Source organism: Leuresthes tenuis, unplaced genomic scaffold, assembly GCF_036924035.1.
Source record: "Leuresthes tenuis unplaced genomic scaffold, fLeuTen1.0.hap1 SCAF_15, whole genome shotgun sequence".
Classification (NCBI taxonomy): domain Eukaryota; kingdom Metazoa; phylum Chordata; class Actinopteri; order Atheriniformes; family Atherinopsidae; genus Leuresthes; species Leuresthes tenuis.
This window is the reverse complement of record NW_027325369.1, coordinates 21,165,724-21,191,548: the sequence shown is the minus strand read 5'-3', so window position 1 is coordinate 21,191,548 and position 25,825 is coordinate 21,165,724. Positions and strand designations below refer to the sequence as shown.

The following is a 25,825-nucleotide window of genomic DNA, read 5'->3' as shown; positions in this document are numbered from 1 at the left end:
GCGTTTCTGTGTCGGCAGCTCAGACAGGCGAGGTATCATCAGAGGACTGTTACTTCAAAATGGTCGTTGTCTGATGCCCTTAAAAGACAACACGTTCTGTATTCATTTCGCAGTTGCCACGTCTAGAGGAGACAAGAAGAAGAGTGACAAACGGCTCATTACAGGTGCGGTAATACAATAAATGGCAGCATCATTTGTAATCATGACCACATGTACAGCAGTATCTGAAAGTAAAGTCACGTCTACGCAGAAGCATCGATCAAAACTGCTTTATCTAGTAAATATTTGTACATGGTTAGCATGGTGTCAGCTTTCTAGAATTCATTTCCCAGGTGTTAAAGACAAAACTGCACAAAAAAAACTCCACAGCGATTCGGTTTGTGAGTCCAAAAATCACCAACAGTTTCATGCATATTTTTACCTTTGCACACGTCATACAGCTGAAAAATATTTTATGGCAGAGTTAATCATTGTTCACCATGCTGTTTATACAGAGCACAATCCCTGAAAACAACTGTAAAAATATAGTCTATCACCTTCATTTAATGTAAATGTACATAATATTTCATTATAGAATGGTATTGCATATACTTTAGCTCAGTCCTTACCTCATTGTGCGGTATACAGTGATGAAAATCCACCATTTCTGAGACTAACTGTTCTGATCTTGTTGTGTAGAGTTGTCTGGGGATCTGCAGAGACACAGAGTAGAAGGGCTCAGTGTGTTCCATAAATATTTCTGCCCCAGAAGCATTTTGGCAAGATAAAAGGTCAATGAAAGTAAGCATTTTAACAAAGTCCAGTAAATCCTCCTCCAGCTAGTACCTCACAGGTCAGTGATAAAAACAACAACCTCTTTGGATCTCTACAAAGCAGGTTAAAAGGTTGCTTTAACAGTTTTTGTGTGATCAGTAAAGTCTATTTTTAAGATAATTAGTTTTCATGCTGCATATAAAGCAAAAAATGAAGGTATGGAGAATGAGAGCAATGCAAACTGTGTTGTGAAGAAAATAAGTTATTGATTAGTACAGAGTTTGTTAAAGCATTTTGATTCATATTAACTAAAAAAAAAAAAAGGGAGATTAGTAGTTTAGTTAGTTTAGTCTGTTGTGCAGCACCGCACAGTGTACCTCAATACTCAGATGTATATTTTCAACTGAGGCAAAATGCTCCAGCTCAGACTGTTGGGATTGGGAAGAGGCAGAACTTGAAGGGTATGGTAATGTGGACACTTGAGTTAAGACACCATCATCATTCTCAAATACTGGATTCTCCCTCAAAGTGTTCTCAAAGGCATAGGGGGCAAGGGTATGCCTACAATGTAAAGGAGACGAGGCAATGAAAACAAATGTTTTTTGGGACATCAGGTGACGCCCAATGACTGATAATAGTGGTTGTATATGTACAATAGGTGACAAGGTGGTCAGACTTACACCAAAGTTATAGCCTTTCTGGTTTTTACACATTTCTTGTTGATGAATATCAGAATACCAATGACGGCGCAAACAAGGCAGAGACTTCCCACGAGGCAGGTTACGATGAGCGATGGATCCAATGGCACTGAAACCAGCTCGTTGCAGCGTTCTCCGTGGTAGTGCCAGTATTTACCTGCAAGGCATCTGAAACAAATGAGGAAAAAAATGTATCTCAAAAGTTATCTGAACCACTGAGCACAATAATACATCTGAAAGAAAAAGTTGTTTTAATAATTACCCTGTAGCACAGCAAAATATGGAACTCCAATGCGACTGTAATTAGACCTAGACTGCCTTTATCTACAATTCACAATATAATTATACACATTTCAACCCTGTTTCCAAAGGTTTGGATGCTGTGCTCAATGTAGAAATATGAAAATACACAGTGAATTAGAGATAATTTAGACAAAATCAAAGACAACATGTACACATTCAATATTAAACATGTGTTTTCATGTCGAATTCGATGGCAACATGTTTAAAAAGTTGGGATAGGAGCACTTCTGCCTTTAGGTTGCATCACCTCTACTTTTAACAACACTATGACGGTTTTTGAAAGTTTTGAAAGTAATTTGTTTACTTATTCTTTCATGATAGAGGATTTTCAGCAACAGCTACAGGCCTGCAACAGGCCTGCATTTTAATGGTTTTAGTAGATATAGATAATTCTGTTCTGTTCTACCATTTATAAATTAATATGTTTGTGCTGCATATGAGGCTGCATATACAAAGTCTGTTTAATCACTCATGATCAGATCTATCATTTGAGTCTGTATGCCTTTGGATTTAAGAGCTAGCTGCTAAACAGCAATAATTACACTAATATTCTATTTTACTGATATTTATTTGAACTCTTTTCTTCTGTGTTGTTCTCATGAGGGATTCGTCATCAGTCAACTCTCACATCTTGGATGACTCTGAGTGCACAACTACAGATGATTTTCTTTTTATGTAACTCCACGTGTCTGCACCTGCATTACAATACATGATAAAAACCCAAAAAACAAAGATACTTTAAGATACTTTAAGATACTATAGGGAAATTAATGCATAGCTGGCCAGACAGGCCTAAGAGAGGACGAGTGCCTTCCGTAAGGTCATGTTTGTTTTATTCTGTTTTTCCACAGCTTATGTGTACCTGCAGGTTACTCCGTGGCCTGGGATTATTTCACACTGGCCTTCATTCATGCAGTAGTCTGGCTGCGATGTGCAAATGCTCTGGCAAGGCAACCCGTCCACAGTGCTGTAGCCAGGATCACACAGACACTCTGCTTCATTAGTCCAACTGTTTACCACGCAGCGTGAAAACTCGTTGCAGGCCAGGAACTTACAGGGGTCGGCTTGGTCAGCTGAAGCCAACAGAAGAGAGAGATTGCCAGAAGAGAAAAGCAGAGGTAGCAAAGAGGTATTCATTAACATTAATGCAGTCATTTAGATTCTACAGGTTCAGAGTAGAGCTTGAAGGGCATTTTGATTGTTGTGAGTGGAGCTGTTGAATGAGGGATTTTTATGAGACCGTGTACAGTCATTAACCCTTCCAACCAAGCAGATGCGTCAGGTTTGTACGGCACTTGACAAAGAATGCTGTGAACAAGTAAGGATTATGGATGAGTACTTTTCTGTTGTTCTTGTTTGCATGCTGTGACTATTTCTTACAGAAAAGATGGATTTTACTCACAAAAAGGGGAATTAACAGTGACCATACTTAGTCTCAAATTCGAAAGTTGTTTAACACAAATGAACTGCAAAAAGTAAGAATAAAACAGCGTTGTGTTTGTAAAATGACAGGGATTATATAACTCACCTGGTTCTATATCCAATGAGCGACTGTCAATCTCAATGTCAAGCCGTTTAGATGCTGCATTGCAGAAGTCCTCAAGCACACAATGCACTGCTTCTGTAACGTTATAAGGTACTGGCTTGTCCAGTTTCATCCTGCTGTTTACCACAACACTCCCGTTCCTGAAGTTGAGAATCTCCAGCTGCTTAAATCCGGTCAAATTGGACTGTAAATATGGCAAAAGCTGTGTGGATGGAGAGGAGAGGCAGATTATTCAGTTACTCCCTGGTGAACAGTGCGCTTACAGTGTGAATTCAAGGAAAAGTTCACAATTAAAGTTTGATGCAAGCATGAAATCCTGCCATTGCTACACTGAGTGTGTAATTAGATCCAGAACAGATTTGGGGTTAGGTTTATTATAAGCATTAGTGCACAAGACATGCAAATTCTAGTCAGGAAGGAGAACAGTTGATGAAGAGGCCTTTAAGAAAGACTTTAATGACATCTTGCGTGATCAACTACCAAAGAAATGTTTATTAAATGTTTTTTGATGGAAACTGCTATCCAGATGTTAACAGAAATACAAACATCCAATAGTGGTGCATCAAAGTTTAGGATCCCTTGAGAAACTGCAGTCATACTCTGGCTACAGGCGAACAGGGGAGATACCCTTTGTTGAATCTAATTTACCTGTCCAAATCATGAAATCAGAAAGTAACCAACTAAACCAGTTCAAAAAGCTCAAAATACAGAAGGTCTTTAACACTTTTATGGCAGCTTCAACAACATCTGCTCTGAAAAACATATAAAGCCACGTTTTCCACCTTTTAACTTTTCCTTTCCACATTGTTACAGTCAGAAAATATCCCAACAGACTTGCAAACTTGCTGCTCAGATAACTGAGATCTATCAAGACTTTAGACTGATGATGGTGGTGTGATTTAGGATGGGGAGGAAGTCAGCAAAAGTAATGGACCTGCATAGATGTCATCGATCTGCACCGCTCTCCTTCCAGCTACTCCATGTTCACTACAGATGAGGCAAGCATTAAACCACCGTGTGAGAGGGAGAGATTACAAAACTTTAGCAGGCCTGGCTGTTGTACAGGAGATAAGAGGCCTTAAGGAGCTCTGCTCTGATCGGGTTATCTCACCTATCACTGGCATGCAATTTATGGTGGGCCAGTGCCATAGAGCTGATACTGTCTCAGAGAAGAGGAAAACTACTCGGAAGTCCAACAAATGGGGAACAACTTCCAGGCCAACTGCATACGCAGTTAGGTGTGATCATTCATTTGTCTTAATACAGAATGTCACAGTTCTACATATCCACTGATATTACCGTCCTCGCTCGATTGCTTTTCACACAAGGTAAAAACCAAGTTCCTTCACAACAAACTCAGCAGTTTCTGTACTTGAAAATTTTTTTTTTAAAAAGCACAAGCGATTCATCGGTTCGTTATGCACGGGAACCTAATAAACAGCATGTTACGAACACAACTATAACCTCACACTTTTACACAAAGTTACACATGTATCTACTGGTTCTTGTTTTTTACAAAAACAAGTGAAATATCCTCTCACTGATGTCCAAAACTGAGGTCATAAGCAATATTATGCCGTCAAACCCTTTTATCTCATTTATTGATGCAAATAAACTCATTACAAACTCCATATCCAGTTTTATTGGTTGCTTCACAAACCAGTAGGTACAGGAGTAATTGAAGCAAAATAATACAGAGAACTGAAAGCTACTGTGGAACAAATATATATATATATATATATATATATGTGTGTCTGTGTGTGTACTAGGAAGTCAATATATCACAGCAAATAGTAAATCCATTTAAATGGGCTACCTAATACAGTATATATACTGAATATATGATATCATTCAGCATTTTCTCGTTATGGTTTTCGCAGTTTCCACAGATTTATAAACCAGTTTGGAAAAGCTTCAAATAGCCCATTTAAAGGACGATATGTTGACAACTCTAAATGGGTCACCAACAATCCATACAGTACAGTAATGACTTACCAGTTCATCTGACTTCTCTAGGTTTGCCAGGAAGCTAAATACAATCAACTGAGAAGAAGAACTGCAGAAACCATGGTTTGAGCAACCACTAAAAATTGGAGATGGAGTGTTGTTTTTAAATCAAAGATTTGATCTTGCTTTGTGTGTATTTTTCTATATGTCTATTTTTTTCTGGCGCTCCCTAATACGGAGTAGGAATTGACAACACTATCAAATTATGAATAACGGTTTCAGCAAACTAAAATCAAAACACATCCAGCTCATAACACGCATTGTCAAACCTTGAACTTTCATATCAGGTAAGTTTGGACAGACTTTATTTGTCCCACAAGAGGAAATTCACAAATTTTACAGCAGCAAAAAGAGTAAAGAATAGCCTTCTATAAGCGTTTATACAGATAAGCAAACATTTCATTTAAAATCATCAGACTACATGACTTCCTTGTAATCTTAACCTTAAATACTATCTAAACTATATCCTACTGTCCAAGTACATTGTATTTCCTCTGGCCCTTTGCCTTGCATCAAACACACAATCCTATTTATATCAATGCATCTGCTCAGTTTGAGGCCGATGACTTTACATAACACAGAATTCAAGGCACATCTGAGCTAGCCTAAAAATAAAGTGTGTCCCCTCTGTCAACCTGTGACTGAGCCTTGAAACAAAACGGAGATGTCAAGTGAAGCCTTTTTCTGGATGTACGCTATCCAGTGCAGGTTTTAAGAGATAGACCTCACCATAATGACAGCAACTAATGCTGATTTAAAAGTGTTCTGTACATCAAAAGAGCAAGGATTACTCTTAGAAATGCAACAAAATGACATTTCACAAAATATGAGCACTAAAAAGCAACAGATGTTTACAAAAAGACAAGGACCTTGAGAAATGTTATTTTCCATAATAGTACATAAAGATATAGTAAGCCTAAGTCATGTCATCCATTCAGCCCTGCAAAATGCATGCAGATGTCCACACACACATACACTTGACTGACATCACACTAAGGAGATTGAAACCATTTTTAGCACGATGTGTGTGTGGTACTGGAACTGACTAGAACTGTTCAAAGCTTCTTATCTCAAGTCACTAACCAGTAACTAAGGCAGACAAGTCCCATGATTCAGACTACTCTGGGATAGCTTGCTTTCTACCTTGTGCAACACAACAGTTTTAGCAGTACAAAATGAATAAAGCAGCATGACATTCCAAATGTATTTACTAAGCCTATTATCATATTATTCTGCCCCACATTCAGTCAATAAGTCGTTCAATCTGTAGGTTTATTTTTAAGGCTTCGGACATGCAAAAACTGGCAAATGTTGTAATGAAGAATCCTAAACCCCAGAATAGAAAAAAAATCTATGTTTTTGTGAATAGCTAACTTGCTCAATGAGTGCAGCACCACACTAAACACAGTTATACATTGAAAAATGAATGAAATCAATATATGTAATGATGCTCTAAGAATGAGGACGGGTTGAGTCCATACTTTTTTTTTTATGTTTTTTGTGAGAATTACATATTAGTAAGTTTAAGAGACACTGGTGATTAAACTCTTTTTCCCTGTTTACAGATTTCATGTTCTACAAATCTGACCAGCTGCTGGTTGAGCAAGAGAGCTCAAAAAACAGCCATTTCCCCAAAAATATCAATTAAAGTTAGTTTGCCAGTTAAACTTGCAGTCAGGAATGTTTACATCCTGTTGCACTGAGAGTAAATCCACCCATATGTGTGAGCTTGTAACAAGGAAAAGTAACACCAATGGTGACCTGTGTTAGTCTTCACCATCGACCACTTTCTTTTTCAGACTTCCCCTGAACTGAGTTGATTTCTAACTTGACTATCAGATACTTTTCCTTTGTTGTTGCCTACTCTTATTTGCCCCGAGCACGTTCTGTCACTTTGGTTGCTTCAGTCTGCAGCCATGGCAAATGTAAAACACAAAGCAACTGGTGCAGCAGAGCAGCAATGTCCACACAGGCAGCAGATTTGAAACTTCAGTATAACACGTAACACCGGCAAATTCAGGTAGTGATAGGCTTAGCAACACCAAGCTCACCATGCAAGCTAGTTTGGTAAGGACTTGAATGTCACATTTATTCAAACTATTGACTTATCAAACCTGGGACCACGCTGTACACCGACACACGAGAAGCACAAAAGCATAAAATGAGACTCTGCTGAATGTTTGTGAAACTAAACCTGGTAAGCATTTGAAAAAAGCAAAGCGGCAGCAAAATATGAAACATTAAGGCAAAATCAAACAAAGACATAAGAGACAAACATCAGTAGTACAATCAGGTTCACAGATAAAACAACTAGACATGAGCATCTGCCGCAGGACAGTCTAGACTCTAGTGTAAGAATGAAAGCAAAGCTCGGAAATTCAGAAATGTTAGAAATGTTGGGTGCCTTCAGAATTTTAGATACTGCATTTAGAAAAGGTTAGTCGAGAAACAGAAAGTCTGTTCTCTCAATAATCTCTAAGGTATTGGAATAGTTCCAATATGGAAATAAAGAAAGATACCGGTATGGAGGCTAAAGTTGTTTGTCTCCTAGGCCCAGATTTACTAGATGCTCCAGGGTTTGGCGAGTTTCTGGACCCAGAGTGCTGTGTCTAAGTGAAACAGAACAATTTCACTTGCTTTTTTTTTATATATATATACACCGCTGACACAGTGACTCCGTTGAAACAAAAGCATTAGCTTACTGCAGATCTGACCAAGAATTAGGCAATTGTTTAAAGCCTTGTAACACTTTCTTGTAATTAAATGAAAATAAAGTAATAATAATAATGGTACATTGTGAGGATAAGGCTTACTGCTCAGTGCATCCTCACTTGTTCAGGACAACATTACTCAGACCAACTTGGGATTGCTCTTAATTGTTTTTTTCTCACCCAAAATCTCATGTGTAACTAAAGTTTGAAATAAATATTGCATCCCAGCAGACAGCTTTAGCTTGGGCTTATGAAAGGAAGTATGAGAATAAAACATGGAGAAACATGATATCCAACACAAAAGCTTGTGCACCTACCAGCTCAAGAAATGTATTCTCCAGTGACTTATACTCAGGGGAGCTCTTGTTGAACAGGTCATCAGAAAACATCATGTTAGTGACCCTTAAGCTAAAGAAAACCACTAACTCTTTGCTATTATCCACTGCTGTCATCAGTGGTGTGTTGACTTGTCTCATGGCAGGTGCGGCTGTGGATTCGTACGGACGTTCATCATACTCTGAAGCAAACCCACTACCGCTCTCCTCTTCCAGTGGCACGCTCGATTCTACCTTTGTTTTGTTCCGACTTGGTCCAGCTTCAACTTGAATGTTTGAATTATCTACAGGAACGTCCACCGAGACTGTGGCCACTCCACTGTACCCTCCACTTGAATCATCCCTGTCCTCAGGGGCCTCGCCGCTACCCACAGGGACTGGTAAAGGATCATTATCTGTTCCTGGTTCAATGCCTGGGACTGTGTCCTCAGGTGTGGAAGCTGGAGCTGCTGCCTCTGTGACAGAAGTCTTTGAAACTGTTGGAACGGTAGACTGTGGCAGGTCAAGGTTAACCTCAGCAGGAGCATCCGTCGGCACCCCTTCAGGGTGGGGGCCTTGAGTTGGCACAGGAATGTTTTCGTTCTGTTGCTCTGGATGGTCCGGGCTAACCTCATCAGCTTGTTCTGGCTCTTGTAAAGCAAAACCTAACAGGAGAAAGGTTTAAGAATCAGGAGTTATTTTGCATTTGAAATGATATGTGTACACATGCACATCCAAGTAGTCTACAAGTTCGTAGAAGCCACACTCATTCAGACAAATTGGGTATGGGTGGAGTTGGATGTGGGCTAAGTTGGATATGGTCAGAGTACAACTGTCCCACTGCAAGTCGCAGCCAGACATACTTGCAGATTTACAGCAACGGGGAGAAGTCTGGGCACACATTCCAATTCATTTTGAGTGGGTCAATGTCTTCTAACTTTTCACTTGTACTGTACTGTTTATGCCATTAATGGGAACATGATAAATGCTCCAATGTTTCTATTACCTATTATACTACTATTATAGATCACAGGAATAAGTATATTTAGGAAAAGTGAAGACATTTGGTTTGTCCCCGCTTCGTCACTCCCCTTCAATATACTGTTTCAGGGTTAAGATTGGGACTATCAAAGATAAATAAATAGATGGATTGAAAAAAAAAGGGTCAGTGTCAAATATTTTCTGTATCAACTTGTTCTAATATAATATCGTGCAGTCAAATATTAAAACCCAAGTTCCTTCTATTTATGCCATTCCATTAAATGAAAATGCTGTTGGTGAGTTGTGCATTATTTCATATACATTTCCCCCAAGGCCTGGAGCAATGGCACCAGAATTTAAAAGGAGGTTCTTCTGGTATAACAAATTTTGTCTGCACAGCATGACTTTGTAATGACTTGATCGCAGGCTGGCTGCTGCTTTTTAAGATGATGCATTGCCTCCACAGGCAGCATCTCCTTGCGCAAAAAATCAAACCACCAAGTCTAATTAAACTGTAATTTCCTTTTCCTGAGTGGCATGAGTGTTCTTTATAGATACTGTGACTATGTTTGGACGATCAATACTGTGCTCTGCAAAGACTTTCTTCTTTTTTTCTTTTTTTTTTTTAAATATATCTGGGTTTTATGCGCTTCTTGCAGTGGTGTACAATGAGCCTGATACATTCTACGATGTATAAATCCTCTGATGGTTATAAGGAGTGATTCGTTTTGGAAATCATTCAACACACACAAAAAAAGATATGCACTTATTTAGCTTTGTGCCTCTGTAAAACACAACTTTCATTCTTTCATCATATCTTCCAAATTCTTTTAAATATTCATTTAGAATAGTTTTCCTCGTTTTATTTTATTGCTTTTACTTTTTATGGTACCTCTCTCTAACTTTCTAACTGTGTGACCTGGGCATGTAGTGTTTTATATACCCAGTGCTCACCTAAGGTCTGGAGACTATAAAAATTGTGCAGACGACCCCCCCCCCACATCATGAATAAAATAATAACCCAAAAATCAGACAATGACAGCTAAATGTAGGATTATACTCATTTCTGAGCCTATTCCAGTTAACAGTAAACAATGTTAAATGGAGTCAACACCCTAATCTAATGTTTGGTTAATCAATAAAGCTTTGAATTTTTAAACTTGTCAGCCCTTGACATCCTGCTTGATAAATGAGATTTAACCGGAGAAGGGCTTACCGCCCGTCATCTGCCCCTTATATTCTACCTCACCTCTATCATCATGTTCAGTTGGTGGCACCTCCTCCACCTCTGCCTCATCCTCTTTAATGAACTCCTCCTCTGTACCTGCCATAAAGGGAGCCTCCACAGTGGCCTCTGGGAGGATAGTGGGGATGAAAGGCACAAAGGTTTGTGTGTCTGATTTTACAGTAGAAGCTTCTAGTGAGTTTTCGGTCACTGCCACAGTGGGGAATAAATTCTGAGTGGGAGTGCCGTCTCCTGTTGGTGCCTGTGTGGCGTCGTCCTCTGATGCGTCAGTCTCAACAGGGTTCACACCGAGCTCCGCCACTGGATAAATAGTGTTCACTAAAAAGAAAACGTTAGAACACCTTTACAGTTTTAAGCTCCCATTCTCATCGCTGACATATTCAGTTCAGCTATATTTGATTCTAACTATGCTTACCAGCCTCAAAGTTGAGAGTCTGTATGTCCAGCAGTAGTGATGGCTCCTGGTTTAAGGCCTTTACGATGATGTACTTCAGTTTAGGAGCGTTTACATCTTCACCTGTCTCTGTGTTAGGCACCTCCAAATCCTCAGGTTCATCATTGAGCTCTGTTTCTCCATTGAAGACCACAGCGTAGCGCACAGACACGTCCTCCGATCTGAGCAACACAACAAAACATGTCAGGGACCCTCATAAGAGACAAATCCAGCTGATCGTGGATGTTTGCTGGTTTTTTAATCTCTCATCAAAAGAAGATATAGTGCAGTGTTTTATGTATTTTCACAGACTTTTGTTATAAAACTCATTTAAGGAAATAAAATGGTATAAATGTGTCTTTGGAATTTCTTAATTTCGTTCTTTTACCACAGAGCAAATAAATGGTATCACACTTTTCATGAAACCTTTAATGAAATTGAATGAAACCCACCGGAATCCCAGAACGCGTAACTCTTTGAATCCTGGAACTTTTTCAAACACGTGATACATCTACAGAGAGAGGAAGAATTTTGAATTATATAGACGTAAAAGAAACATCAGAAGTTTGTCCGTATTAATGCATCTCTATAGAATATTTAACAATATTGTTCCCCCAGCTTTGGCCTATAAATGTTTTTACACACCTGTTGATTTAGGATTGCCTTTCGTAGTTCACTTTTCTGCCAAATTTGACCACTCAATATGATTACATGATAATGTTGTGCTTTATTACTTTCTGCTACAGTCATAGTACATGTACTAATGTAAAGATTCTAGTGTTGCTAATGGACCACAACAATTATCAGCCATTATATAATTATCATCAATAGACAGGCAACAAAGGAAGGGAGGTGGAATGTCTATATGGAAGCAGATTAGAGGACTAATTATGTACAGCGCATTCAGGAAGTATTCAGAGCTTTCACTCAGATTGTAAAAGGAAAAAAAAAGCCCTGAAACTTCAACTTAAGTTTGCAGACCTTTTGTTTCCCGTCTTCTTCAAGATGTTTTTATTTGGAAAGACCTGTCTATGTATGGCCAAACAGCTGACAATGAGCTGTATATCAAAGCAGTAAATAAGTAATGGGGTCGAATGATCTGCTCAGACAGGATTGTGGCACTGATTTGGAAATCATCCCTAATCCTACAAAAAAATAGAAAATATATATGTAAGCAACAAAACATAGAATTAGATGATAAGAATATAATGATACGAATAATTATTGTTATTATTAGCTCCTTGGGGCAAAATGGCCACCATATAATAAATGGAAGAATTTTTAAATGACTAGGACTTTTCCTAAAGTGGACCGTGCATCCAAACTGACCAATTAACAGCTAACCAGCAATTCGGTTTGTGCCGCAGAGTGGTGAGATGGAAATATTAAGGATACTTGAAACAAAGGGGCTGCTCAGACCTGGTATTAAGATGTGTCCCCAACTTGCGTCTTGAGAGCCCATTTCTGATGAGATGTCAGTTTCCTGCTCTATATGCAAATAAACCCGTCTCTTATCTCACACAGTCAACTGACAGCTGGGCAACAAACACAATATTATAGTTGTTCTGTAAAATCACAGCTGCATTCAATGACGCTGATTAAATCATTATTCAGACAGGACCGTGTTTCAGATTTGCCCGTGTGACACCCTTGGGCTTTGTGTGTGTACCAGTAATGTGCAACAAGACATTCCCAGCCTTGCCTCCACATTAAGTTCTGCTATACTGCATTAAAACCCCAGTTCTGAGGAGATGAAACATGGGCGGGGTGAAGCATGTTAACAGGAAACTCCCAGGATTGAGAAGACCGATTTGGAGCTTTGGTGCTGCAATCACAGCTGCTTTGTTCACCGTCTCTGCAAAACTTCATTTAAAAGATGAGCAGGAGATTTTTTTGTAATTGATACACCTTATTTTGTTTTTTTTGTTTAGTTTTTTTTACAGCCAATGCTTTTTTCAAAAGAACAGAACTCCTAGTGGAAACTCCACTGCTTGGAAATAACTACACATGGAAATAACTCTATAGAGTAGCACTGTATCAAAGCATTTTGTCAAATAATCACTTATCAAATGTTGCTTCATATTACTTATGTAACTGTCAAGAGGAACAGCCAAAACCCTGTGCTGACCACTACCATTTTGGTTAAGCATTTTAAAACAAGGTGGTTAGAGTTAGTAAGTTCTGTTGGATGGCATGAAAAAATAAAGATGTCATCTTCATCAGGGTGAATACAAAGATTTCTTTTGTACGACTACTTCATATTTGGCCATACATCTGAACGTGTCCAGTGACCAGATAAAAATGCATCCTCTTTCTGTCCCGAGTGTGCTCACACCTGTAATTAGTGCTTTTTACTCTTAATCAGGTCACCAAGGTTAATGTTAGCACCAGGAATTAAAATGAGAAAGAGAAAATAGGAAGCAGGAGCCACCCTGAGCTGACGAGGTGCACTGATGGCGGTCTTCTTTAATAATGTAGAAAAAAGCTGAAGAAACTAAATGTATTAAGTTGTAAACTGAAGTGCATCCTCTTCTTCTCCTGGTACAGCTTTAAGCTGACATTTTGTATGACTTCAAAAGATTATGTTTATAGTCAGTCTCTCCTTCGTCAGTGATAATCTTTAGAAATAGATCTTACTATTCCGGGCTCACAGTCATTGACAGGTCTTACCTTAAGTCCTGTGTTGCAACCTTAAAGCTGTTAAATCAGTCAGGTTCAGTTTTACATCTAACCATTTAATAGAAGCTGGCATATACATCTTGCCTTACTACACAACACCTTCAAAAAATAAGGGGCAGCTCTGCTTTCCATCGGCTGGCAGTGTTTGCAGACGGGTAAAGGCAGCAGCTCAAAAGAATGTTGACATTTGCTGCGTGTAATCTCACCTTGTCTCTGAGCTCTCTTGTCATGTCGCTATACTGTGGCGCCTCGGGGTTGCTGAGCAGCTCGCTGTACGTTGGATCTACAACAGTGATGCTGAACTCAACAATGTACTCCTCATAGTTCTCTTTTATGATGTTGGAATCTTCTTTAATCTGGCAAACAGAAAGCCGAAGGACATTACTGCTGATTCTGGCTGAGTTTGGACTGAAATGTGACTATGAAAAAAAAAACGGTCGGTTTAACGTTGGTTTCTTAACTCACCTCATCAGCCTCATTTGGGAGCAGAATTAGAGGGGGAGTCCAATTACCTGAGATGAAATAGCAACACCTCAGTGAAATCATTCAAAGACACTTGGGGGGGGGGGGGGGGGGGGGGGGGGGGGGGGGGTTAAAGACATTTAATTGCTTTTATTGAGTTTTATTGAGCATATGTGGAACTTACACTCACTGCCCGGCTCTGGAGTCCCAGCTACAAAACTGGAAATGAAAGAACATTCACCTTTTAGGAATCTCTTTTCCTCCTAAATCCCCACTCTTCAGAAGTTACACGATACAGTTTACACAGAGAGATTTAGACAAAGTCAGAATTCAGATCAAAGGTATAGAATTTTGAATGAATCAACATCTGTAACATCCATTCAATTCTCCTAATATCCCCAATATTTTCTGTTGGATGGACTGGTAGGCTATTTATAGAATGTATTATTGGCAACTTTGCACAATTACAGAACAGCCTTTTCCTATTAACTTCAACTTAAATTTACACACTAATTTCATAAGCAAATTTTGTACCTACCCCTCACTTTCAGTCTGCTCTGCAACTCTCTGAAAATAACAACAATAAAAATCAGCTATTGAAGATTTGCAATGACAACCAAAATCATAACATGTCCACTTTATTGTGGGGTACGAACTCGTAGGGTTGCTGCATCGCTTACTTTGGCCACCAAGTCTAGATGTTCCTGAGAGCTGCTGAAATTCTGGGCCAGGTCATCCATGCAGAGGTTTTCATGCTGGCAGGTGTAAACCCATATTCCGTACTCCGCTGGGCTTGGAACTCTGTCTAAGAAGATCCGAAACGCTTCCCATATCGCTTCCTGACAAACTAGAAATAATTCACATTACTTTTTCCTGCAAATATTAGTGAAATAGAAGCAGGATCCATCAAAAACACTAAAGAGATCATCTAATCCTAACTAAAACAAGTTAGAAATCTGGCAAGAGGTATCTGTATTGATCTTGGCACATATGTAGATGGTGATATAGACACAATTTAGAGATTATGTTTAGGTTTTAACTCCCTACAGTACGGTGTTTTACTGTGGCTTTAAATATGAAACAAAGTGCTGAACATTTTCATAAAAATAACTATTAAGTCACAAAACTTGTTTTATGTCATTTAGATACGACAGCACAAATAAGTACCACTGCTTGTTGTTTCACAAAAGACTAATCATATCTAACAAATTACACTTTTGCAAACATCAAAATCATGAGAGCAAAGCCCCCAAAGACCCACCAAAAGTTTCATCCAGCTCTGTGGGTGAAGAGAGCATAAAATTGTCCAATATCATGATGCGTGTGGGAAATTTATTCTCAGACAAACTCATTTCTGAAGCGGTGCCTTTTACCGCCAGCATACCAAATTAATCTGCTTCAGTTTAAGATCACATGCAACAGCAGCTGTTGCGGATCAGTTTGATTACAAACCTATTATAACAGCCACAATGGCAATTCTAATCTCTCAAAACACCCACAATTCACTTTATCTTGGACAAGGGAAATTTGCATTTATCATCATTGTAATTCAGTAAGGTATTTTCAGTGTGAGCATGTTCATTCGTGGAAAAAGACTAAGATGAGCATGTATGTGGGGAATTACGGATGTTTAAGAGGAATAAATGTGCTTGAAATTGTATTTGCAATCATTTCTAACTGCAATAAACATCCAAGCTGTGCAGTCAGCAGTTTATTTCATTTGATTTGATTTAGAGCTTTATTCTCTTTTCACAAAGAGTCAATATTTTAGAAAATGTCTGTTTACTATTTTAAAAGGCTTAGCCAATAAAGAAAGTAAGTCATTTCCTTCTACCTCGGAGTTTGTAATAGGCCCGGTGACTCCCGATGACCGCTTTAATCGTGTCCTGGGGGCACACTTTGACACCTGTAGTGAAGACTGTAGACCTCTTCACCCGATATCTGTCCTGCTCTGCCCTGACATTGGTTGCATGTCCGATTGGTCTAGGAGTTTGCAGAAAGTGTCGAAACTTTACATCCCTGAGTCCAGAAAAACCGTGGTCACGAAGGTCTGCAGGAGAGATGTAGCTCGTTAGTGACATATAGCACATATGTATGGATGAAATTTTAGAGCGTTTAACAGGTTAACAACCTATCAACTGACAAAAATCTGAATAAGATGCAAAATAAGAACATTTTTTATTTTGCATTAGCTGTTTATTTAGGATAGGTTGTTTGCCTTTATACACTAGATGGATGCAACATTGTCACTTTAAAAGAACAATCTGGCAATTTCATATTGTTAGATCAGTTTACAGCTCAAATTATTATTATTCATTCTGTCAAAACAGTATGTCAGGACCTCTGTGGTTCTGACTGTTGCTTGAGGAAACATTAAGTGCATTACATGTACATTATGGCTTAAACATTGTTTTTGCTTGGTTTAGGAGGCAGGTAAAGGATCGTGGTTACATGATCAAATACCATATCATCAGGGATTACTCTCACTGTGCTTACCACTCAAACCTAAAAGAAACTAGGTTTAAGGGATTCATTTGACAGACATGTATCACAACCACTGGATGATGGAAACATCTTGGGTTTTAATGTGCGACTCATTGCCATAGTGCTTGATTAGTATAGTGCTAGTGCTGATCTTTCTGACTTAAGGAAATTCACGTCCAAAGTTTCACTAAAAAACTCCAAACACAGTCAGTTCATTAGAGTAAAATATTGAATTTTTTTCATGTCATTTATCAACAAGAACTCCAGCAACATGCACTTGTGAGTTCATGTCCAACAGCAAACAAATCCAAATTATTTGTCTGGAAGTGGTGAAAAAAAGTGTGAAACCTTTGGTTGACCCTGATGTGACGTCACTGCTGAATTCATTTTATTTCTGTATCCACACAATGTTTCGCCTCGGGGTCTTTTGTGACTTACAGTCTGGAAAAGGTCAGAGGCTGCAGTGACAGTGGGAAAGCTTGATTCACTTGAGTGAGCAGTTTAAACAGTAACCTTTATTGGACTTGTTGTACAGTAATCCATCAACCAACACTCACTACTGCCAAGGATTATTTCATTTGACTGATTTTTAATCCAACTGGGTGTCTTATGGCATCTGTTCAGCCTGAATTAACTACTGCTGCTTTCTAACTGCATATGAACAGCATCTGGTTGTACGGAGAAAAGTTTATTGTACATGTTTGGTTACTGAGATGTTATTTTTGTCTTTTTTTTTCTTTACAATGAGTTACTTAGGATTTTAAATTCAATGTAGCATAAGAATGTCTGGAGCCTGTAAAGGTCTGGTGTGCTGCTTTGTGACTGGGAAATATTTGTCTGAAAACTGGAAAAAACGCAGAGATGTTTAAAAGAATGTGAATGTTCAACTCTTTCTCTTTGCGATGGTACAGATGCTGTGGTGCCTTTGGGCAATTTGACTTATTGAATTACTACTCAGTGAAACATAAAAATCAGTTTGTGCTGAGTAGTATCCAGAAGTGGATTATTGCTGAATAAATATGAAACTGTACAGCCTGAAGAGACTAATGAACTACAGAAAGAATATGTTCAATTTTCCTTTGATAATATCAAATCAGAGTGGAACTGAATACAGGATGCACTAATTTTCTGAACACCTCGGTAAAAGAAGAATAATAATTTGTGAAGATCAGACACTTTTGAGGCATTTCAAGGGGATAATTTTGCACCATTACAAAAGCCTATGTGCCAGTCAACACACTGTGACACAGTCACCCTATTGAATAGAGCTATTTATTGTGATGCCAGCTGGCAAATCTAAGTGGACCTGTTAAGACACTAAGCCAGGATTTATAAGCCTCAAAACAAAGACTTTAGATCCTCAGAACTAAATAACAAACTGTGCCTCGTCTAGATTAAAAAAAATAAATAAATAAATGGCAAAGGCAATGCAAAAACAATTGGTGGGTGTCAATGATAAAATGACTGTACTGCTAGAATTGTATTTCAGACAGTTTTTGTAACTTAACATGCTGCATTTCAGGAGAGATAAACAAGAGGCCCATGTTTGTACATGAATTCTGCATCACTGAATCTGAACTGTGCAAACAGATTCTGTAGTGGGCAAACACAAGATGACACATACCTGTACAATCATGTGTGGACCCAAGAAAGTGCCTGAAGAAGATTCTATTGATTGAAACACTGCAGAGCAATTATTAATACTGTGTCTTTCTCTCTTTTAGTCTAACAGCTATGGGACAGTTGGAATATGGTGATATAATCCAGTCTCAATCTGTCTCTCAGGTTATGTGGCTTCACAACCTCTCACATTAAGACTTTATTTTCATTTTTTTGTATTTTTGCAGGCATTTAATTAGATTAAACACATTTATAAATATTTTTTTGCTTTAGACTTTTTTTTTATTTGTGTGTATATCACTATTGGTTGCCTCTCGTATCAAATACAACTGTGTCTGCCTGAAACTGTGTCGAACTTGCTCTGCTCAAGACTTTTTGTATACAAACTATATAACATGATTGAATATAGAGTTACAGTTTGAAGGTTCTATGATAATTCTTCTTGAAGTGATGGTCGAGTGATCATATAAAGAAAGGTACAATCAAATAAGTGAACATTCGATGGGCAGAAAATTCGTAAAAATGTGAAGAGGACAAATTTTTGTTCAATCTAAAAAATATATAATTTACTTGTGATCGTATCAATTTGAAGAAGTGCTTGATATGTGATGTGTCACATGTCACTGTGTGGTATATGGTGTTAACCAACTCAATCACTGCATTCTGTATTTCCATCATTTACTTATATATGATTTATGCCTTAATTTACCTCTAACTGTGATCCATCCAGGTGTCACAGCCACGGTCCACCTGTGACACCACGTCTTTGTCCTGCATGCATGCAAACTTGCATCATTTCTCTTTGCCAAGGTGCTGCAAACCTACATCAGCCTGTACCTGTGTAGCTTCATACCAAGGCAGGCTTCTTTTCAACTATAATCACATTATCTAGCCACACAGTCACTCCCTACGTGGAAGACTGGTGAAAATGTTTTATTTGCCAAGTAAATTATGTATTTCAAGGTTAACCAAACCACATTCTATTATTAAAGCTAACAAAAGATTGTTTTTTGTTCCTACACCTAGCCAAGAAGCCAATGAATCCACAAGTGACAGCAAATGTAAAGTAGTGAATATAAAAACGAAGAAAAAAAGACAGGAAGTGACTGAATGGCTTATGATTAGAAGTTATCTGTCATTGAAAGATGTCACAAGCTTTGAGGTTTTTTTTTTTAACAGGTGCTTGTTCATAATTTGAGGTCAAAGTTTGCAGCAGATGTTGCACTTGTGTGTGGTTGACATTGTGTGGATCGAAGCAATTTGCTAAATTCTTGCTTGGAAAACCAAAAAAGAAAAGCATAATACACACCAGTAATGATCTCCAAAATAAATAATATTGTTTTCTTTAAACCCAAAATTGGCCCAAAATCAGGAGCATGCAAAGAATGCGAGTGCACAGGTACTGTTGCTCACAGCTTAACTGGCAGATATCCCCAAGTTTAACGAAGGTCAAGAAAATACGTTCAACAAATAGTTACCAAACATTTCAGCAGGGTGGAGTGTTGCTTGAAATTCCATAAAAATGTCAGTGTTTGTCTTAAAATTATGCCCCAGCTGTTTGATAGGCTTTTGGATATCTGTAAGCTGGAGGCCGGCTGGAGCTCGGAGGACGGGCACATGCACAGACACGGGGAGCTGCGTGAGAACTGGGAGTGCTGGAGTGGGCCTTAATGCCCAGTGCAACCGCAAAAGGGCCTCACAGCAGAATTAGAAGCCAGAAAAGATTAGCGTCCTGCAACACTGGGAACAAAATGGCTTTTGTTTCCTTCAGGATAATGAGCTCACCCAGGCACATCAAGCTGAACATTTCAACCAGTGTGGACCCAAACATTAGTACTGATATAATTCTGATCTCTATCCTGGTGGCACCTATCATATGTCATTGCCAGTTTGATTAATTTAATACTTATGTCCTTAAAATGCCTCACTTGCTTTTGGAATTTTCTTTATGTCTGAAAATGAAAGGTTTGCTGAAATTGAACTGACATTTTATACTTACATCTGGAAAACTCTACTCCTGCCCCGTAAAGGTGTGTGAACATGTTGTATTTTATTAATATTTTACTGGCACAAATACACCTGAACTTTCATAAAGTGCAAGTCAGAGAACAGTGCAGCAATCACACATGCAGCTACTCAAATCTGCAGTATGACGACAAAAACAATCACTGTTTATAATTCCTCATCTCTTACCTTTGACTTGAGTTGCTTGGAGGGTAAAAAGACACACAGTGAGGAGTACTCCTGACTTTAAAAGCATGGTGGGCTAATTTATGTCTTTCAAGCCCAAAGTAATCATTTGTAAAGAGAAAGTTGCAAACAACAATACAATCCAGGATCTCCTTATCTTAAGTCCATGAGGAGTGAGCAGAAGTCTCCTCATCAGCATTGACAAACTCGTAGCACACACCCAACAAGGCAGCCCAGTCCACTCCTATATCTGAGCTCTGGCTCCGTTTCCCCAGTAGTTAGTTCTTCTGCGCAGTTGGATCCCAGTAGACAGCAGTTGTGGCTGCATGGATGAATGAGCAGTGGGTGCGAGGGAGGGAGGGAGGGGAGCTACAGGAAGGACAGTTAGGTTACCGATGGTATTTCGACTTGAGTTCCCTTCTATGTCGTTAGTGTGACAACCGTGATGAGGTTAAAAAAGCAAGCTTCGTTTTGAGTCTAATCTCTTTACCTACTTCTTGCTGCTTGTAATCCCTGCGCAGCCACGTGGTCGCCTGGCCTCATCCTGTTAGTCACCTTCTGGACCCTCATCTGTCCACTGAACTAACATGGGGATCTGCCAACTCACCACAGTAGCTGTGGCTTGTTCACTGACACGCAGACTCATTGTGTGTTCCTGCCTACCTTTATGTCACATTCACTTACCTTACCTCTTTCTTTTCTTTTTTTTTTTACTTAGCTCCATTTCCTCTCTGTGCCAGTAAACCTCTATCTCTAAAGTGAATGATTTGAAGAGAAGTTTTCTCTCCTGTCATTAACTATCAGGGTGGGAAGGGTCCATGTTTTTGCTCTCCACTCTATCTTCTTCCTCCTAAGAGGATTAGCTTTGTTGGTTGCTAGCCATTCGTTTGCTGTAAATAAGCTTGTTCATGATATATGTAATCCATCCAGATGGTTTTCTGACACAGTGATCTGAGCTAAGGACTGATACTTAACTTTGGAGTGGAGTGGAATTTTAGCATTTCTAACCTCAAATATGCCACCTTACAGAACTGAATCACCTATGAGCTTATTCTAAAGATCTAGCACTTGTGGAGATGTGTTCCTGTCTTACAAGGAGAAACTTGTTTCTAGAGCTGAAGTATCCAGATAAGAAGTCCATCCACTCTTGTATCATAAGTGGAAATATTATGATAATGCTGGTTTATTACATTGCACACATCTGCCTTAAACCTCTACATTGAATGTCAAAACCGACAAACACGGTTGTACTAAAGAACTAAGAACAAACTTCTTTATATCACTGACAATTCTCACCAATCCTTCACATACGGGTTATAGTGTGACCCAGTTCCTCATTGACAAGGTGTAAAGAATACATAATTGCTTAGTCACAAATATTTTATGGAGTCTAGCAAAACATCTGTCTGCATGAACAAATGCCATATGGACAAATTTTGAGGGGGGGGGCAAAAAATGCAAAATGCAATCTTGAGAACATCAAGAAGAAAAAACAAATCTCATCAATTCTAAGATAATGGCTCTGATGTCAAGTCATAGATAGAACTCAATTTAAGGCCCTCCTTTTAAGTTTCTTAATGTTTTAAACCTAAAACATACATTTATTAGCGTATTTTTGCAGAGGACAAGTATGTGTCTCAGCTCTGCAGGGACTGGTCAGCTTTGGTACCAAGATTTTATTTCTATTTTATACCTTTATCTTTTACCCCTTGATGCTTTAAATTAAACTCATTTGCCTTTTTCTTTTCCTAAAAGCATAATGTATGATAAGCAAGACCTTGTACTCTTGTAAATTCTCCCTAGTTTATTTTAAACATCAGACATGCACATAGTTCTAGATTAGATGTTTATATTTCATGACCTTCCTCCAATGGCTGGTTGGGATCAGAGAAATTATTTTCATCTGCAGCACACAAACTATGATAGCAATACTCTACAGCTTTGAAGCCAGCATACAATATACAGTATACCCCCTTCACATTTGTGGGGACAGTTTTTTTTCCATTCCTTAGCTTCAAATGATGAATTAAACTGCACATTTTGTATAGTCAGACCTGAGGTCACAAATCAGGTCTCAGTCAAGATTAGGTCAATAATTAAAGGTTCAAGGTGAAAATTCAGAACAGATTTAACACATTCAGATCCCACACTCACACTGTGGAGTAATATTTATGCATAATGCAATTAATTCTTAAAGCTGAGGCTCATACAATTATGTCCCCCAAGTTTGCTCAATATTTATGAGCCACTTTCATATTCCTCCCAAGATAAACAAATCTTTGTTGATCTCATCCAGGATTGTATCTAAACAAGCCAGACTTTCTACTACTAGCTGATGACTTTCATTTAGAGAGGTCGGTTTTAATTATGCAACAGAGTGAATGTGGCACTTGCCATCTGTCAGAAGGGGTAATTTCACAAGAGTAATTTCTGGTTGACAGGGTCTGGCACAGGAAAAGACACCCTTTCTACTATGTGTGTCATCTCCATCACAAAAATATTCTTTTGGTTGACTTGCCGTTTTTAGGATGTCCAAACTGGCTTCACATACCTTTACTAACCAACTAAACTGATACCAAGTCTGCATTCTGTACCATTGACATGGGAAATTGTTTGAGATAACTCATATCACTGGTTATCGCTAAAGTTGTAAGTAAAAGCAAAATCAGAGCTGTCAGGAAAAATGTGAGCACTGTTCATCAAAACCCTGCAAACTCAAAAATGCAGAAATTTCCTTAAACTGTCTGTATGATTGTGAGATAGGCAGATCATTTGAAGTAGAACGAGAATTTCCTTTGGTATTAACTAATCGAGGTAAAAATTAAATTCATGACGGAAAAATAACCTAATACCTTAAGAGGCAGAGTAGTAACTCCGTCCATCAGCTTTTGTCTCCAATGGAGTGCTTCTTTACTTCTTTAGTAAATATATATATATAATATTGTATAGCGCTTTTCTAGTCTAACTGACCACTCAAAGCGCTTCACTACATGCTGCATTCACCCCACTCACACAGCACGTCTTAAGATACTTAACTACATGCTTTTTTCTAATCATTCATACACATTCATACCCCAGTGATACACTGGGAGGCAACGTGGGGTTCAGTGTCTTGCCCAAGGACTCTTCGACATGTAGCCCAGGGAAGCCAGAGTCGAACCACCGACCTTCCGATTGGTGGGCGACTGCTCTTCCTCCTGAGCTACAGCCGCTGAATTATAGGTTGTTGTATGTGCTACACTGCAATTGTAGAAAATATATTAGACATTATACTATTGTCTCAAGCCATACAGTGATACTGATGATGCTAATTTTTTTTACCCAAACCACCAATCCATTCTCTAATCTAATTCATAGGGGCTGGAGTTTATTCCAGCTGCCATCAAACAAGAGATAGGGCACAAACCAGACAGGTGTCAGTCCATCACAGAGACAAATGAGACAGAGAGCCATGCAGAGTCACACTAAGGTCAATTTAAAATCACTAATGAGCCTAACATGCATGTTTTTGCACTGTGGAGGAAGTCGGGGTACCCAGAGAGATCCCACACATGCACAGGGTCACATGCAAACTCCACTGCTGGGATTTGAATCAGGAACTTTCTCACTGTGAATATACAGTTCTAACCGCAAACCACAGTGCAGCCTTGATTCCATTGGCTGTAAATGTAAATTCGTTAAAAGAGCAGAAGAAAGCTTTTAGTTTGTTAAAGGGTTTTCACCTGAATATCAAATATGAAGGGATCCTTAGATGCTTTATTTAGATATTGTCTTAAGTGGCAGTATTCTGTAAATCAACAGAAACAGACATGAAATGAAGACATTATAATACAGGGATTTATCTCAGAATCTTTAATTGTTTATTGCCTGTAAGTTTCAACAAAAACCTGAAATAGAATTCATCTTTTTTGTGCTTTAACCTGCCCTAGGAAAGCAGAGCAGATGAGTATCCAAGATAACAGACGGAAATACTGTAACAGAAATACTTTTCCTCTTTGGGAAAATCCACTCTGGGCTGATAATCGCTGTGGTTTAGTACACCTGCAGCAGTGAAAGTGTCACAGTCAGTGTGCTAATACCTGTGATGACATCAGCCTGTGACCTGGCACTGGAGGTCTTAACTGAGATATCTGTAAAAACTACAATGAAAATCCAGGGCCTGTACAAGAAAGCAGGTTCAACATATCCTAGGGTATCTTTTAGCAATCTGGCTTCATGGATCCTTACAGCCAAGATCATGCTAGGCAGTGTCACAATGAACTTGATGAGGTAAACTAAGTTTTCTGACTGATGAGCGCCTTCATGATAATGGGGCAGTCACCTGACCAATCATAAACATCGATCTAGACCTGCATATTTATTGCAGGAAGAACAAACTATAACCCCAGACAATCATAAAAATGTCAACACATACAGTCACGGTAAAAAGAGATTACTATTCTTTAAAATGAGATGAATACAACCTCATATGAGAAATGACTCTGCTTCTGGATCACTTCTGGATTATGACTCTTGCTGAGCAAGTTAAGTAATTAACGATAAAGTATAATGTGTTGTTGTTAATTTGAGATATCATTTACAGAGTTCTCAGAATCAGATTATTTATAATTATGTCTTAATACATAAAACCTTAGGGTTAAAATAAATCTGATCATTTCAAGTCAAATTTGAATTTAGATTTTAATTGGGGCTGTACGGTGTTGTGGTGGTTAGCACTGTCGCCTCACAGCAGGTTTTTCGCCTTTGTGTCTGCAGTTTGCATGCGCTCTTTCCACCTTACAGTCCAAAAAACATGCATGTCAAGTTAACCAGTCATTCTGTATTAACCGTAAGAATGAGTGTGAGGTTGCATCGTTGTTTAATTTGTGTCTCATGTGTCTGCGTCAGTCCTGTGATGGACTGGCAACATGTCCAGGTTGTTTTTTCTCCGATGGAAGCTAAGGATGGCATGGATAGACCCCAGCTCCCTTCCCCATGACCCAGATTAAGCAGGTATGGGAAATGGATGTATTTTGATTTCAACAAAGATTAAAAAATAAGAAAATAAAGAACACAGTATAAGAATAAGAATATATAAGAACACTACTTTCAACCTCATAGCGTCAACACAAACAGATATGCTGTTAGCGCAGAAGTCTAGATGATCTGACTCCTCGGAGAGGATAGAGATGCTCTCATCTCATCCGAATAGAACCGATTGTAATCTGGAGACAGTGCTGTCACTTCTATTTGACATAATCATTCCTTGGTGCAGTTTAGCTTCCCAGCCCAGTTGCCATAGTGATACACTCATATCATAAGTGAACCATCTTTATGACTCTAAAACCCAGGGTTGAACCTGAAGTTTCTTCACTGAGCCACTAATCCGCTGTAGCACAAGCCTTTTTGTTGTAAACAG

At 38.7% G+C, this 25,825-nt stretch overlaps 1 protein-coding gene across 1 annotated transcript; it reads right to left on the bottom strand.

Annotated features, from left to right (window-relative positions):
• Positions 1 to 463: 463 nt before the first annotated feature.
• impg1b (interphotoreceptor matrix proteoglycan 1b) lies at positions 464 to 20,497 on the bottom strand. The gene is made up of 17 exons (XM_072364799.1): positions 20,431 to 20,497; positions 15,968 to 16,183; positions 14,814 to 14,980; positions 14,679 to 14,700; positions 14,137 to 14,183; positions 13,878 to 14,027; positions 11,445 to 11,503; positions 10,975 to 11,174; positions 10,563 to 10,877; positions 8,336 to 8,982; positions 7,827 to 7,916; positions 3,283 to 3,502; positions 2,617 to 2,827; positions 1,434 to 1,619; positions 1,131 to 1,314; positions 592 to 692; positions 464 to 482 (listed from the first exon to the last, which is right to left on the bottom strand). Exons 1-17 carry the CDS (start codon positions 20,495 to 20,497, stop codon positions 464 to 466), a joined length of 2,901 nt encoding a protein of 966 aa, XP_072220900.1.
• Positions 20,498 to 25,825: the final 5,328 nt, after the last annotated feature.